Source organism: Myxine glutinosa, chromosome 2, assembly GCF_964187855.1.
Source record: "Myxine glutinosa chromosome 2, kmMyxGlut1.1, whole genome shotgun sequence".
NCBI lineage: Eukaryota > Metazoa > Chordata > Myxini > Myxiniformes > Myxinidae > Myxine > Myxine glutinosa.
The window spans coordinates 226,931,365-226,949,079 of NC_136262.1; the positions used below are offsets into that span (position 1 = coordinate 226,931,365).

The window sequence follows — 17,715 nt, forward strand, 5'->3', positions numbered from 1 at the left end:
AGCCTCGATTCAGTATACAATAAAAAAAAAACAAAAAAAAACGCCACTCAGTAGAGCGCATACTCCCGCCGTGGGTGTCCGCTGCTGAGCCCTATCTTCCAATGGTAAAAAATCCTTCAAAAAATTCCTGGATCCGGAATAATATCCTGAGCTTCACCAAAAACTAATCGATTCTTCCTTATCCCAAGGGCAATCATCCCACCAACTTTCATCCAAATCCGTTCAGAACTTTTCCAGATATCTTGTTCACAAACACACGAACACACGAACACACACACGGTCGGACACGATCGAATGCATTACTCCCTGGCGGGAGTAATAACTAACTACTGCAGGCTATATGTTGTCGTACAATTAACTATAGGGGGTTTGCCTTTATTGTAAAACCGCAACAATATTATTGGTTGGAGTGACATTTATATCCTTTGGTATAGACATGTTGCGGCGCTTTGCAAAGTACTTGACGAGCCTTGCTCATGAGACTCGACAGCGGCGGGGTGACAGTTATTACACGGTCATGTGAGAGTTATTACACGGTCATGGTGTGTGAAGTTTTTTGGTATTTCCAAGATGGCGGCCGAACCACGTGACCTATGACGTCATCATTTTTTCTCCACTAATTCATCCCTAGATGACGCTGAAGAAATTTCATCTTGAGTGGATGAAGTTTTGTACTTGTCGAATTATGACGTCATAATGGAGGCACCTATGACATCATCATTAACATATTTTATTCCCCATGGAGAGTTCTTTACAATGATCCATGTCTCAATTTTTTTCTATGCGGTGCTTTTGGAGATATAGAGGTGCAAAGTTTTTCGGTTTTTCCAAGATTGCGCCCATACCAAGTGACCTATGACGTCATAATTATTAAAAAATTATACAGTTGGAGTTGCACCTATGGTGGAAATTTCCTGTCAATTGGACCAACGGTTGCCGAGAAAATCAATATTTATTCTGTACGGACAAACAGACAAACGGACCCTAATGCAATACCCTCTCCTCCTGCGAGCGTAACTAGAACGGCATTCAGTAGAGAGCATACCTCCACCTGGTTGGCCCTATCACTCAATGGTGAAGAATCACTTAAAAATTCTACTAACTGTATCCGGATCTGGATCTTCACCAAAATTGAATCGATTCTTCCTTGTCACAAAGACAACCTGTCCAACAAGTTTCGTCCAAATCCGTCCATAACTTTTTGAGATATCCTGCTATGTCTCGTTTTTGGTCCTATCTCCCAATGGTGAAGAATCACTTAAAAAATTATAGTAGCCGGATCCGAATGCGGATCTTCACCAAAATGTAATCATTTCGTCGTTGTCACATCCGCTACATCTTTGCGAAATTTCGTCCGAATCCGTCCACAACTTTTTGAGATATTTTGTTCACAAACAGACAGACAGGGGTGAAAACATAACCTCCATTTCACCTTTGGTGGTGGAGGTAATAAAAATGAAAACAAACTTTTCATGGTTGCTCTATTGGGAACTAATTCCCTTACACCTGCTTGTTGTACATATGACAAAAAGAACGTTCTGTTTCATAAATTTAATATAACAACACTGCAAGGATATCAAAGACAAGAAAAAGGAAAGTTGTATCTCGTTCCGAGAACTTTTTGAACGCATGCGCACATTGTTAATTATTTCTTTGGAATTCTGCATAGAACACAAAAGTTTCCATGAGTATGGACGCAGCACGGTTACATCGACCACTGGAGTTTATCTGCCGCGGGATGTCAAGAATGTGAAGTTGCTCGAACTGATCAATCGATGCCAGGCAATGTCAAGCGAGTCCGAACCGAAGCAATATGAGCGGGGTTTGAGTGGATCCCGCGGGGAATGAGACGCAAACGATTCATTCGGTGTGACGGAACGATCAACCTGAAGAATGAACGATTGAATATGCGATTTGGTCGCGCGGAATATATTACAGCGAACGGGTCGGGGTCTTCGCGGTGGGTGCACCTCGTGCCGTCCGTGCACCTCGTGCAGCCAGAGGGCGTTGCCGGCAGTGCGAACGGACGAAGCGGTGAAGCAGAGTCGTGGTGGGAGAGTCCGAGTCGGAGGGTGGAGAGGAGGGGATAACTCTGCGAGGGGGTCTCGGCTTTCCACCCGAATCGGCCGCCTCGCGCGGGGACTGCGAGCTCGTGCCGCGCGCACCATGGAGTGATCGCCGCACCGGATCCGTCGCGGGACGCGCGTCGCGCCATCATGGGCAAGTTGGCACGGCGCTCCGGGGGTCCGGCTCCAGGTCCCCGCTCCGACCTGCTCATCATCTGCTGTACCTTGATTCTGCTCGGAGACGCGCTGCCGGGTGAGTAGCGTCCCGACACGTTGACCCTTCCCGTGGAACGTGAGCGGATTTGTCCCTGCGGCGCTTCCACTGCTGACCCGTTACGTGTAGCGTGCGCGCGATACCCGCACGGTACCTCCGCGTACCTACCCGTGATCCGTCCCGTACGTGTGTGACGGTGTCCTTGGGCTTGTCGTGCTGGGACCCGTGTCTCGATGCGTCCGTCGTCTACGGCACGGTCGCATATCGTACTGAGCACGTGCCGGCACGTCCGCAGCGACGGTGGATGCGAACTGAAATTCCCGCTGTACTTGTCCCGTACTTGTGCCGAGCACTGCCTCTGATGGACGTGCGTGCGTATACGTATCGCTAATTACATCAGCAATGAGTGCGTTCATCACATTTGAAGGATGTACAATGTACATCTAGCCTATCCGTCGCTATCTGTATAACGTGTAGCTACTTGTCGCACCCTCGTGCGACTCTCCGCAATGATTGAATTCGTGTCTCCGCGTCGTTGCTCGTGCGCCGAACTCCCGCGAGCGCGCCTTTTGAATACCGATCTCTGTACGGACGTGCGCCGTTTGTCGTACACGTACACGTTCGTCTGTGCTCGCGACCACGTCGCGTCTGGTTGCGCGAACTCGCTCGAGGCTAAAGATCGCGCGCGAAACATCTGCGTAATGTAGAAGCGAACTCGAGATGAAAGAGCGCGGGGGGTTCGATCCGGATCACGGGTTCAGGATCGTACATCTCGGGATTGATGTGGAAACGTGATCCTTGTGGGTCTAGGTAGTTGCACGTGACACCTGCACGCGTTCGATCTGCAAATAGATGAAAACCGAACGGTACCAGGTACAGGTAGCGCAGGTATCTTTTTACGGTTGGGTGCACGCGCGCGTTTACTCATTCCCAATGGAGGAAATTATTCCCATATATCCGTTTGGTTTTTCCTTCATGTCCGTGCGAATGGAGTTCGAGACGCGTGAGCCAACAGGTAGCCCAGTTGGCGTAGTTGCGTTGCGGGTTCTCTGCACACGTGCTCGAAATACGCGATGAGCGATTCAGGTTGAAAGCTGCATGGCCCCTCCTCCTCCTGAGGATCGCACGAGAGCTGCAGGTTTACTCGGACGGCGCATGATTTAGTGTTGGCCCATCTAAATCCTTCAGAGTTCTACCTGCAGAGAATCGGTTGAACGCTCGACCCAGAGCACTCACTTCTTCGTTCTGCTTCTGAAGACCTGAATCTATTTCGGGTCTACTAAAGGGACCCCCCATGGATCCACCCACTCACATGGATCCACACCTAACATCTGTGCATCCCGCGCTTACACCACACCCATTCATACCGTGCCAACCCCATACCGGTGCATCCTACTCCTAACCCACACCCGGGCATCCCACTCCCCATCCCACACCCGGGCATCTCCCCGCACCCCGCACCAAGGCATCCACCCCACCCCACATCTGGGCATACACCCCCCAGGTGCAACACACGGGCAACTCCCCCCACCCCACACCCGGGCATCTCCCCCCATCCCACACCCAGGCAACCACCCTACATCCCATACCCAGGAATCTCCGCACATCCCACATCCAAGCATATACCCCCATCCCACACCTGAGCATTCTCCCCCATCCCACACCCAGGCATCTTCCCCCATCCCACACCCAGGCATCTCCCCCATCCCACACCCAGGCATCTTCCCCCATCCCACACCCGGGCATCTACCCCATCCCACACCCGGGCATCTCGCCCATCCCACACCCGGGCATCTCGCCCATCCCACACCCGGGCATCTGCCCCCATCCCACACCCGGGCATCTACCCCATCCCACACCCGGGCATCTCGCCCATCCCACACCCGGGCATCTACCCCATCCCACACCCGGGCATCTCGCCCATCCCACACCCGGGCATCTCGCCCATCCCACACCCGGGCATCTCCCCCCATCCCACACGCGGGCATCTCCCCCCATCCCACAAGCGGGCATCTCTCCCCATCCCACACCCGGGCATCTCCCCCCATTCCACACCCGGGCATCTCCCCCCATCGCACACCCGGGCATCTCCCCCCATTCCACACCCGGGCATCTCCCCCCATTCCACACCCGGGCATCTCCCCCCATTCCACACCCGGGCATCTCCCCCCATTCCACACCCGGGCATCTCCCCCCATTCCACACCTGGGCATCTTCCCCATCCCACACTCGGGCATCTCCCCTCCATTCCACACCCGGGCATCTCCCCCCATTCCACACCCGGGCATCTCCCCCATCCCACACTCGGGCATCCAACTCCAATCTGACACCCGTGCATCTCTCCCCCTCCCCCCCACACCTGGGCACCCCACCACCCTAGATCCTCTCCTCCCTTGGCCCTACCGCTGACCATCCTTGTGGAACACTCCCCCTCCCCCTTTGCGCTCTGTGGATCCCGTCTTAAATCTCCCCCATCCATCGTTCCGTAGACCTATTCCCACATAGCCGGATATTAGAGCTTGCTCAGTTTTGAGGTGTCTCCATCAATCAAATCGACTAAACCACCATTCCTGTGCTGTGCCTGCAGGGGGCGATGCATACTGGAACACACCATCCTGTAAAGGACACGTTAAGCCGTCTGTCGAGTCTGTAAACTTGTGTGCGCAAAATATTTCATGGTACCTTTTATTAACATTAGGACTTTGAGTGAGTCCAGGAACCAAAGGAGACTTGCGTTATTACTTTAATGGGATACGGATGTTAAATCCAATGGGATATGTAAGCTTCAAGAAATCTGACATAGATATTATGTTAAGGTAAGTACAGTAAGTAAACAAAAAGAATGAAATTTGTAATATGAAGCAGGTTTGATGGACCAATGATCTCTCCATTTGCGATTCCGTTATTTTTTTGGTTCAAACATAGAGTTAGGTTGCATTTTCCAACACGTCTGGCTGATTCCTTGCCATAATAGTCAGGTTCACTATGTTTTTTCGTTCAAAATTTTGGTAGATTAGCAAAACTATACATTTTTGGATTATTCAGAGCATGAGGAATCCAAAAATTAATGTTTACATTTGCGAAAATGACACTCAGGACAGTGATGAAGATCTGTAAAAGCAAATTCCTGAACGGTATAGACCTCGTAGATCCTGTGTATAGGACTTATAGTTCAATCTGATACTACCTATAACTTCCTATAACAACCTATAACTTCAAAGGACTTGCAATATCATGTATTATGTAATACAGTTATATCACAAATATAAAGACAATGGTTTTTTCAATTACCTTTGTTTGTTGCTTTTCTATAACCCTGAGCACTATTTTGAGGCCTTTATTGGATTCCTTGACCCAGAAAACATAGGATTAGCATATTTAATTAAGTCTCTAGGTTGACTAGAAGCCGAGATCGCGCAAAATATGTATTTTATGGCGGCCATTTTCAAAATCCAAAATGGCGGCCATGCAGGTGTCTGTGCAAATGCCAACATTAATTTTTGGATTCCTCATGCTCTGAATATTCCAAAAATGTACAGGTTTGCTAATCCCAAAATTTTGAACGAAATTATATTTGTTAACATAGTGAACCTGACTATCTTCATCACTGTCCTGAGTGTCATTTTCGCAAAGGTGTCTACGCAAATGTAAACATTAATTTTTGGATTCCTCATGCTCTGAATATTCCAAAAATGTATAGTTTTGCTAATCTACCAAAATTTTGAACGAAATTTTATTTGTTAACATAGTGAACCTGACTATAAATACACAAAGGTCTGGTTTGATTTTTCCACCTTGACACACACGAAATCATTTCATTTTCACCCTATTGTTGATGGAGGGTGTGCCTTCATTCCCCCAGTATTGCACATACAGGTTTGCTTTGATTTCCTACTATCACACACCCCTAGACCCTCGTCAATGTTGAGAAGCCCACTTCGGTTATGATCTTCCGTGGTCCAAGTGGCCGTTATTGCCGCTGTGCACCACAGCAACAGTTAACCAATCACTCGGTAGTTGTAATTGTTGTTACTTTTGTTATTCATTGTATATATTGTGTAAAATCGGTCCACCAGGATATTACGGTCCACTGCAGGACTGAGACCTCTCTCAAATCGTCTTGACGGATGTTTGGCGCCCTCGCCACGCTTGCCAAGTGCAGCTAGGCGAGAGTCAGCAGCCAGGGAGTCGAACCCACGCAAGCCAGTGGAGGTTGAAGCAAATCTTTAAACCGCTCGACCAGCCACCTCTTACATTATGTACATTGTAATTTTTTCTTCTTCTTCTATTTTGTGTCTCATGGAGGAGTTTGTACACAAATATGTCATAGAAAGACACGAGGAGAGTGTACTTTTGATATGAATGCCAATGACAGAGACCATCATGACGTTCTGCTGGATTTACGGTGTCGGCAATGGTGAATGTGATGTCGTGCTCGATGCATTGCGGACAATTGTGCTTTAGATCTACACTCATGGCCTTTCGGCCTGTCACGCACTTTGTAGAAATGCCACCTTGCTTGAAGATCTTGAAGGGGATGTTTTTAGCTTCGGTAACCTAACCCTAACCCTAACAACCCGAACCCAAACGCTAACCCTAAGAGACTCTGCTGTGTCTTGAATGCACTCGCCCATCATGGACACCAACTAGCCCACAGCTGCTGTTACTATGAACCATTGATAATCCAAAAGCCCACTTCATTTCCGCATTACACCATGTTGTGTTTGCATCGGTGTATCCTTGCGGCAACAATTCCTTTTCTACATTAAACTTCCATGGCACTTCAATGCTTGAGGAGTACATTAGGCCATCAAAGCCTCCACGAAAATTGCCAACATATGGTTGTTTGTCCCTATTCTATCCTTCTTTTTTTTGTAATGCTGAGGCATGCAAGGAAGCAGCGGGTACTTGCATGCAAGGAAGCAGCGGGTACTTGCATGCAAGGAAGCAGCGGGTACTTGCATGCAAGGAAGCAGCGGGTACTTGCATGCAAGGAAGCAGCGGGTACTTGCATGCAAGGAAGCAGCGGGTACTTGCATGCAAGGTACATGGTACATACCAGTATGAGTACTCACCAAGCACCTTTGTGTTTCCTGCTGTACTTCCCATGTCCTACCCTTCTTGTTACTTCTCGAGGACCTTGACACCAAATGAATGACCTTTTTTGAAACGAAGTTCATTACAAACAAATTTGGAATCAGTAGCTGAGAGTTTATTTTTTCTGACTAAAGGTGGGTTTTCACGGGACACGCGAACGGTTCGCGAAGGATGTGAATGTCGAAAAAATGGCAAAGTCCAACATTCGTATTTTAGGCTCCAAAAGTTTTCCAAACATGCGCGGGGGTTCGGAAGCGTCGTCAATTGTTCGCAGGAGTCGTTTTTTGTTCGGCGGGTATTTCAAAAATGTTTGAAATCTGTAAAAGCATATTTTTAAAATGTTTGAAATACCCGCCGAACAAAAAACGACTCCTGCGAACAATTGACGACGCTTCCGAACCCCCGCGCATGTTTGGCGAACTTTTGGAGCATAAAATACGAATGTTGGACTTTGCCATTTTTTCGACATTCACATCCTTCGCGAACCGTTCGCGTGTCCCGTGAAAACCCACCTTAAGAACGAGACTGAAAATAAATTATTTAAATTTTTACCCTTTTCCATGTTTGGAAGGGAATACTTACAATGGTGGATTAAGTCTGCACAGTGGTGTTTCTCTTGAAAACAATTTACCCTTTTTTTCCATTGGATTCAAAAAATTGTATCCTGTTGTGAGGGCTTCTTCACTCCAGTTAAAATGGGTCTTGTAGAAAGTATAGCAATAGGAGGTTTTCAGGGCTGTCTTATCCTGTCGCGTGAACATTATTGCCTCTGCGCGAATGCAATTTGGTGTGCCGCTAAACTATGGCACTGGGATGCCCTCTGGAACGTGGTGCGCTGCTTCTCTCTGGACTTTTGTTTGCTTTCTATCACAGTGAAAATACCACATTTCCGTGCTGGGAAAGCGTTTGTGCCGAATTGCCTATCTTGTCTGAAAATGAAGGGAAGTGTTGCCATCAGGGGTTGCAAACGCCTTTGATTGAACATGCATTTAAATTAAGCCATTTATTGTACAATTCTGTGTGAGCGTGTTTGCGTATGTATGTGTAATGTCACATTAAGTTAAGGTGAAAGGGATTATCAATGTTTGAAAAATGGCATGGTAACCAACAACCTGTAAGGACTATGACACCAAATATTAAATCAAATAGACAAAAAAACAGACTTGACTTAAGGTGACATGTCCTTTGTGACCTACAAACCTCCTCAAAATGATATTCCAGCTTCAGCATGAAATGGCCTTTTTATTTCCAATTTGCAACTAATTTCCGGCTACGTACTAGAGCACATGATTTTTTGGAGTGTCAATATAAAGGTACATCATCATTATTGAAGGTATGCTCATTGCTAGATCACAAAGTATTACTTCTGCCACCAAAGGTGGCTGGAGGTTATGTTTTCACCCCTGTTTGTCTGTTTGTTTATTTGTTTGTCTCTTTGTGAACAGGATATCTCACAGTTGTGGTTGGATTCGGACATAAGGTTGGGTGTGTGGCATTGATGGATCGATTTGATTTGGGTGAAAACCCAGAAACGAGAGTTTTAAAAACTTTAAGTGATTCTTCACCATTGAGTGATAGGGCAAAAAACGATATGTAGCATGGTATTCCAAAACGTTGTGGATGACACGATTTCCAAACAGCTGGTGAAGCAAGTCATTGGTTTCACCTGCAGTGTGTGGTGAGGAACCATCCTGTCGTTGAGCAAGAGCAGTGTGGACCATCAGCGTAAGACCTCGCGGTACCGCTCGCTGTTGACCGTCAGCGTCTTACCATTGGCGTCCTCGAACCAATACGGTCCCAGCATACCCCATCTGGCATTCAATGCACGGAATCAAGTGGACTTGGGGCCTTTGAGAGACATCGTTGACAACTCCGCAGAAGGCTCAGCACCGCAGAAGATGATGTTGTGATTGTTGATAGCCCCATTCAAAGTAAGTGTGCTTCATCATTGAACGACAAAGAGTTCATCCAATTTGGGTACCTTTCCATTCGGTCACCTATCAAACATTGTTACTCCTCTTACATGTCATTCAGAGTTAGTTTATGGCTTTCAGATATGATGTAGGGGTAGAGCTTGTGACTAGAAGTGAGAATACGCCACACAGATGAGGCTGAGATTGCCAGTTCTCGGAAACGCTGACAGTGGGATTTAATGGGACTTTCGATAGCAGATTCTCACAAGAACAATGTTCCCTTGGTCCTTGGTAGTACTTGGTGGACGACCACTGTTTCCTTCATTTTGATTTTTCACACTTCCATGTGCTTGAAAATGCTTCTCAAACAGCTGAATGCTCCCATTGTAAGGTCCATTACGGGTGTGAATATTGTAATATGGTACTGACAGTATCCTCGGCGCACCTGCATGTAGGATTTTCTCAAACCTAAAAGTCACGATTTTCACTTTTTGTTCCACTGTGAACACCATAGTTGACATAAGGTCCTACTGACTACTTGCTAGAAATGGCATACCACCACCACCACCACCACCATCACCTACAAGAGAGAAGGGTATAGCATTAGAAACGATAGAATATCAGGCAGCTCAAATAGTTCACTTTTTTTGAAACGCCCTGTATATTTATATACACTGAACATCAAAAGAAACTTATCACTTTCATTTTTTGAAATGTGCAGCTTTACAAACACGTTTCTTCAATTGTAATGGCTGATTATGTAATGAGAACTTCACTTCAATCACCTGGTTGATCAACAATGGCATGCTTGAGTGGTTCTATATCGGGATCTTTCCCTTTAAATAATGGCCCTCATAATGAAATCCTTCAGTTCTCGTGGTTAGATATCCATTCACTGCTGTCGATCATCACTCTAGAGGCCTCTGACAGGGAAAACAACAAGAAAATCCAGATGCCACGCCTGACATATGAACAACGTTTAAGGTCAATTGGGATGCTTGAGGCTGGTGTAACCCAGCACACAATTGCCCAACGTCTTGCTTGCTCACAGCCTGCAATTTCCAACCTGGCCAGGCATCACAGTTAAACTGCAACTGTGAATGATGGTCCACGAAGAGGAAGACCACGGGTAACCACCCCAAACCAAGACCACTGGATTGTGCTGCAGCATCTTCTTGATAGTTTCCGCCCTGCGACGCAAACGGATGCAATGACAAAAGGTCGCTACAACAACCGCATCAGTGTCTCTACTGTGCGGAGGCGCTTGAGAAGTCGGGGCCTGGTGGCAAGACGTCCTTGCAGAGGTCCAGTGTTGAATGCAGTGCATCGGCAGAACAGACTAAGATGGTGTCTGCAGCATCGCCGCTGGACACAGCAACAGTGGAGTGCAGTCTTGTTCAGTGATGAGTCCAGATTTTGCATCCATGCTGCTGATGGGCATCAACGGGTATGGCACAGAGGTGGGGAAAGGTATGCATCATGCTGTATTCGCCAGATCAATCGTTGGGGAGGACCCACTGTGATGGTATGGGCCGGCATTTCCACCCGTTTCAGGAAACCTTTGGTCATCATCGAAGGCAATCTCACTAGTCAGCATTATGTCAATGAAGTTTTGAGACCTCATCTGTTGACATTTCTCCAGGCTCATCCTGACATCGCAGTTTTCCAGCAGGACAACGCTCGACCCCATGCTGCTCACCTGACCACCAACGTCCTCCAGGAACAGGGTGTTGAAGTGATGCCTTATTCCCCTGACCTCAATCCCATTGAGCATTTATGGGATGACCTTGGTCGACGTCTTGCATCGAGGAGATCAACGGCTGTCAATCAGCAAATGCTCATTCAAGGCTTGCAGGAAGAGTGGAACAGACTTCCTCAGGATCGCATCAGATGCCTGGTATGGACAGACTTCCCCAGGACCGCATCAGACACCTGGTACAGAGCATGCGTCAGAGGTGTATAGCCTGCATCACAGCTCAGGGAGGACACACACGATATTGAGGACTGCTGTCATTCTGTCCTTGACTGTTATGAGTGTTGTGTCCATTCCTGTGTCATTTTGTTTTGACTGTATTCATGTGCATGCCTTTGTGTTGCAGTGCTGTGACTTTTGTTGCACCACCCCTTGTGATGTTCATGGTTTTTGCTTTTTTGTGATTGAGGAAACGTCTTGTTTATTGACGTGTTTAGCAATGATAGCTGAACTTTACCTGTGTTCAAATATTTTTAATTTTTGCGTGGTGGATTTCAATGAGTGTCCTTCGAAAGATTTGATAAGTTTATTTTGATGTTGAGTTTATATACAGTCAAACACCAACATTTGCGGGGGACGCTCCTAGAAAATGCTGCGAATGGGGGGAGGAGAGGGGTGGATTTTTTTTTTACTACATGGTCTAGGCTCATGGAATAGCTAGGGCACAGGCCGAATCAGGAGACAACATAAACTAGAACAACACTCTTCGACGTCATGACGTCAACCAATATGCCTCCGCCAACATTATTACATCATTATAATACTTGTACCAAGTTTGCTTTAATCCATGCAGCTATTTTTTCACAGTTCATAACATGTGACCCAAAGTTGTAGACCTATTTTTGACCTTTGACCTTCGACCTTTGATCTCAAAGTCTAATGAGGTAATCTTTACGCCATTATACATACCTGTACCAAGTTTGAATTACATCATTTCAACCGTTCTCAAGTTATCGACCTATTACTGACTTTGACCTTTGACCTTTGCACCCAAAATCTAATCAGTTAATCATTACATCATTATACATACCTGTACCAAGTTTGAATTGGATAACTTCAGCCGTTTTCAAGTTATAGACATATTACAGACTTTGACCTTTGACCTCCTGACCCCAAAATCTAAGCAGTTAATCTCTACATCATTCTAAATAATTGTACCAAATTTGATCAGAATCCCATCACTGGTTTACAAGTTATTGCAGTAACAAGATTTTTACCTAACATGACCTCTGACCTTTGATCTGGTGACCCCAAAATCTAATCAGTTCATCTTTACCTCATTATACATACCTGCACCAAGATTGACTTCGATCCCTTCAGCTGTTCTCAAGTTATTGCGATAACGAAAACCTATCGACGGACGGCCAGACAGACAACGTGAAAACATAATGCCTCTGGAAACTTTGTCGGCGGAGGCATAAAAAGGGAACAGAAGGAGAAAGGGGAAACGCCAATACCAGGGCGGACTGAGAAAATAGATGGAGATGGGCAAACAAGCGATGCAGGTAACAATGAGGTTTAAGGAAGAACGCAAAGGGTGTACCAGGTGGATACATAAACAAAATGTTTGGGAGGGGTGGGAGTGTTTAACAGGTGTAGAAAAGATCATGATTTTGGATGGGGAATGACCTGAGATGGTGGTGAACAGCTGTCGTGTAGACCTGGATGAAATAATGACATTGAAGAGAGTATGGAACGTGGTTCCACAGGTGTGGGGAAAAAAAGAGGAATAAATGAGTGGTGAGCAGTAGTTCTGGATTTTGGCAGTTTCACGATGAGGGGGTTGCTGCAGGACCGCGTACATCCATCAGATACCTGATTGGGACAAAGCACATATTGGGCAGAGGGTGTAAGTCTTGACATGGCGCAACCTTAGGCTAGCATCACACCAAAGTAGTTCGATCCCGTTCTACCCCGTTCTAAAAAAAATACTAGAACGGGCTGTGATCACGGTAGAATGCGTAGTTTGGCGTAAAATACGATGCTAGTTCGTTCATAAGCAGTCCTCAATACGTCTATCTCGTTCTTATCTCGTTCTTAGGCAGTCTGCAGTCCGTTTGTATCGAGTTCAGATCGTGTAAAAGTGCCCGTTCACCTCATGCCGACAACGTTTCGAAGCAGCTCGAGCCCGTCCGTAGCCGTTCTCAACCCGTTCTTAACCAGTTCAACCTCGTTCTACCTCATTCTACCTCGTTCACAATACGTCCAAGCCAGTTCTAACGAATTCTTAACCCGACCAACTCGTTCGCACTACGTCCTCATCTCGTCCCTAGTGCGTGTGTACTATGAATACCGAGCGCGTTGTAGCCAGTCCTCATTCAAGTTCAGGGCTCCGAGCTGTACACATCTACAATACAATCTCCGATCATCATGCCTCCAAAGAGAAGTCGATTCAGAAAGACAGGGCGAGCGAAATCAAGCACAAATAGCCCTGCTGAAGGCCATGCAGATCCCCCTGAAGTTGCTGAGTCTTACTTGTCTCCTTTTCTTCCTCTACCATCTCATTGTACTCTTCCTCTGCTTCCAACATAAATTGGATGAAACCAACATTCAACATGTTAATGTATGCAAAGTTATCCATGGTTCTGGGCACAAATCTTGCAAATCTTCACGGCAGGAAACGATGTGCACTGCCCGAAATCTCAAGCCCAACTGATGAACCTGAAACAGCCGTATTTATACCCTAGCTTGTCCTATCGTACCGCAGACGGGGTGGTTGTAGTAAGAACTGCGTGAGAACTACATAAACGTACTCAAATCTAGGAGAACTTAATGAGAACCTACTGGGAACTTTTAGAACCATGTAGAAGCGTGTTGCCAACTGCTTCAGAACTTTATATTTGGTTTGAAACGTATTTGCGCGGAATAAGGATTGACTAAGGACGTAATGCGGTCAAATTGGGTCTGTCGCCGAACGGGATGAACGAGCAACAAACGGACCCGGTCGGTGTGCACACGTACTGAAATTTATGTCCGACCGCACCACGTCGTAACACGTCCCTAGTAGGTTCGAAGTACGGCAATTCCGTTCGTAGTACGTCTATCTCGTTTTAAGTACGTTGTCAATCCGTCTAATTGGAGAACGGGATGGACGGGATAACATTTTGAGCAGGCTCAAAGTTCTAGAGCACCCTCCCCGTCCGAGCCCGTCCATTCCGTTCGTAAAAAGACTGTAAATAGTTGCTACTACGTCCACTACGTTCATACACAGTTGGAGCCCGTTCGACAACATTTTCACGAACGTATTGAGAACTAGTTTGGTGTGATGGGGGTATTCATTAACAAGGCGCCGTCACGTTTTAAAGGAGGGAGACAAGTTTGAAAACTCATTCTTGAGATTTGATAGATGTTGTTTTCTGGCTCTCCAGAGAGTAGACACATTTGTTGCGAGCTTTGTAGAATGATCTGAGATTGTCTTCAATTGGATTTGCCTTCTAGGAGGACAGAATGCAGGTTGTTTTAAAGCAACTGCCTCACCACAGGATTCAGAGTACCAAGAGCGGGAAAATATGTAAGATAATTGGAGAGATGGGATGAATCTGGGCATAAGAGACAGTAGGTTTCTGTGGAAGAAATCCCAGGCTGAATTAATATCAGCGGTGGTGGATATAAGAGACCAGTCCTGAGGTGTAAAAAAAAAAAAAATATATATTTTTTAATGAAAATATTTTTAAACCTCAAATCCCCGAAGGGCGAATGTTGAAGCAGGTCACATGTTATGAACTGTGAAGAAGCCGGATCCGTGAATGCTGGTGTGTGTGTGTGTGTGTGTATATATATATATATATATATATATATTATAAACAGGAATCAAATTCCAGCGAGGGCTAAGTGTGAAAAAATTCTGACTCAATGCGGGGCTCGAACCACGGACCTCCGTTGATTACGCGTCAACAGCCCACTGTGTGATGATGAATGTTGAAGCAGGTCACTTAATATGAACTGTGAAGAAGCCGGATCCGTGAATGTTGGTACCACAAATGCTGATGTGTGTGTGTGTGTGTGTGTGTGTGTGTATATATGTGTGTGTGTATATATATATATATATATATATATATATATATATATATATATATATATATGTATATATATATATATATATATATATATATATATATATATATATATATATATATATATATATATATATATATATATATATATATATATAATATATATAGCAAGTAGCATACACTATCCAATGCATCGATGCTGCCAAAGTTATCTCATGGCAAGGAATACACCGGGTGGTTTGCATTTGCCTTCCCAGCAGTGGTCAGATTTAGAATTTTGTGGCAGCAGTAACTGGTATTCCTTTCATCAAAAGACACTGTGGGAATTTTTTTGCCCCAAATCTTGCCAGACTGGTCCACAGCTTAACATGTGCAGCATCTGAGGGATGGTGCACTCAAGAAAGCAACACCCTGTTTGCAAAACACCCGGGTGACAGTTTATAGTCAGCCTGAGAATCAAACCCAGACTAGACAGCTCGGAGGGACGTGCAATACCTCTGAGCCATTGGATGGATACGTTCGACTAAATTCTTGTCTCTGGTGGTGTCAGCAGAGGAAACTGTCGCATTAAATATCATTGACGCTTGTCATTGATGTTCGGCCCACTGCCTTTTTGGTTATGGACATGAAGCTATCCACTGGCATCCTTTGCTAAGAGTAGAAGAACATTGGGCGAGTTGTTTTTCTTTTGGGGGGGGGGGGGGGGGGGGTTCAATCATTTTTCAAGTCTGGTATGACTCGGGCCGGGTTCGAACCAGCAACATCCCACACTCAGAGCGCTGTTGAACCATTATGCCACCAAGCCTGGTTGCATTAATTTACCTATTTCTCATTATAACTTTTCTACAGCAATCATGTAAATATCCATGCACATGTAGATGCATCACATTGCTGTGGGTGTAATATCTGGGGGCACAATTCTGCTGCTGATGTCAGTGCCACAATGCCACATGTCGATTTGGGCAGGTGTTTGCAATATCGCTTGAGTACCAGTACACAATTTGCTTTTATTCGCCTTGCCCCAATGAGGATATGAGACTCTTGCAATACCCCTGTCTGTTTCTGTCTATGTGTGTCTGCGTCCAAATATTTTCTCTTTTAATATGATTTTCTCTGCAACCGCTTATCTGATCGATGCAAAACTTTTAACAAAGGAGGGACTCCCAATGGAGAATATTTTATTGCTAACTCCGTTGTCATATGTCACATGGTATGGCAGCCATATTGGATTAACGGCAAAAAAATTGGACATAATTTTCTCCGACACTGCTTAACTAAAAAAGTTTAAACTTGGCATATGTCGTCAACTCCCCATGGGATATATACGATGATAACAATGATGCCATCAGTGAAGTATTATTCCAGCCATAATTGGTTGAATTGAAATGACTTTTGGAAAAATCTGAAACTTCCTATATCTGATCTATGACCTGATGTGAGGGAAGAATTAAATTTATGACGTACATAACCATGCCAAAAAATAATGTGACATAATAGGGTGCTGGATGATAGGGTATATGGTCCATAATAATAGTAGCGTGTTGAGTTAACAATGTTGCTCTATTTTTGTTTAGAATGAACGCGTGAGGTGAGACTATGCGCTTTAAGAGTAGTTTTAGATTTTAGTAAGGTAGTGGGTACACATGAAACTGAATAATGAGTGTCCAACAAAGCATATCGATTATAATGCAAGGTTCAACTCAACTAATGTACTAATAATCTAGGAATACAACTTGGTACATAATTATTTTAAACCACACATTAGGGACATGGCACACAATGTCATATATTTACCTCTGCCACCAAAGGTGAATGGAGGTTATGTTTTCACCCCTGTCTGTCTGTCTGTTTGTTTGTCTGTCTGTCTGTCTGTCTGTCTGTTTGTGAACAAGATATCTCAAGAAGTTGTGGATGGTTTCGGACGAAATTTGGCAGAGAGGTAGTGTATGTGACAAGGACGAAATGATTAGATTTTGGTGAAGATCTGAATATGGATTCGGATCTGGCAAGTATAATTTTTAACGTGATTCTTCACCATTGGGAGATAGGGGCAACACACAACACATAGCAGGATATCTCAAAAAATTGTGGACGGATTTTGTTGAAACTTGGTGGACCGGTTGGGTGTCTGACAAGGACGATTCGATTTTGGTGAAGATCTGAATATGGATTCAGATATGAGAATTATTTAATCTTTAAAGTGATTCTTCACCATTGGGAAATGGGGCCAAAAACGATGCAGAGGATATCTCAAAAAATTAAGGATGGATTTGGACGAAACTTGTTGGACAGGTTGGGTGTGTGCCAAGGAAGAATTGTGTGACAAGGAACAAAAGAAGACAAAGAAGAATCCATTCAATTTTGGTGAAGATCCGGATCCGGATCCAGCTAGTAGAATTTTAAAAGTGATTCTTCACTATTCAGTGATATGACCAACCAGGTGGAGGTACGCTCTCTACAGATTGCCGTTCTCGTTGTTCATTTGATGATAATTCTTGTTATCAAAATTTCAGTAAAGTATCTTGTCAATTTCACTGCTCATCTTGGGTGACATTCCAAAATCTCTTGTCTTTACTCAGGAACCTGCTGTTTCATCGGTGCATGTTAGCTTTTCACTTTATATCTCAATTGTTGCTATAAAATGGGATTTGAGTTTATC

General features: G+C 45.1%; 1 protein-coding gene across 1 annotated transcript in view; it reads left to right on the forward strand.

The window, feature by feature from the left end:
• Window positions 1–2,109: 2,109 nt before the first annotated feature.
• Window positions 2,110–17,715, forward strand: part of LOC137420765 (neogenin) — a 594,601-nt gene continuing 578,995 nt past the window's right edge. The window contains exon 1 of the mRNA XM_078772332.1: window positions 2,110–2,319. Coding sequence (XP_078628458.1) covers window positions 2,217–2,319 — 103 coding nt within the window. The 5' untranslated portion in view covers window positions 2,110–2,216. The remainder of the gene's footprint in view (window positions 2,320–17,715) is intronic.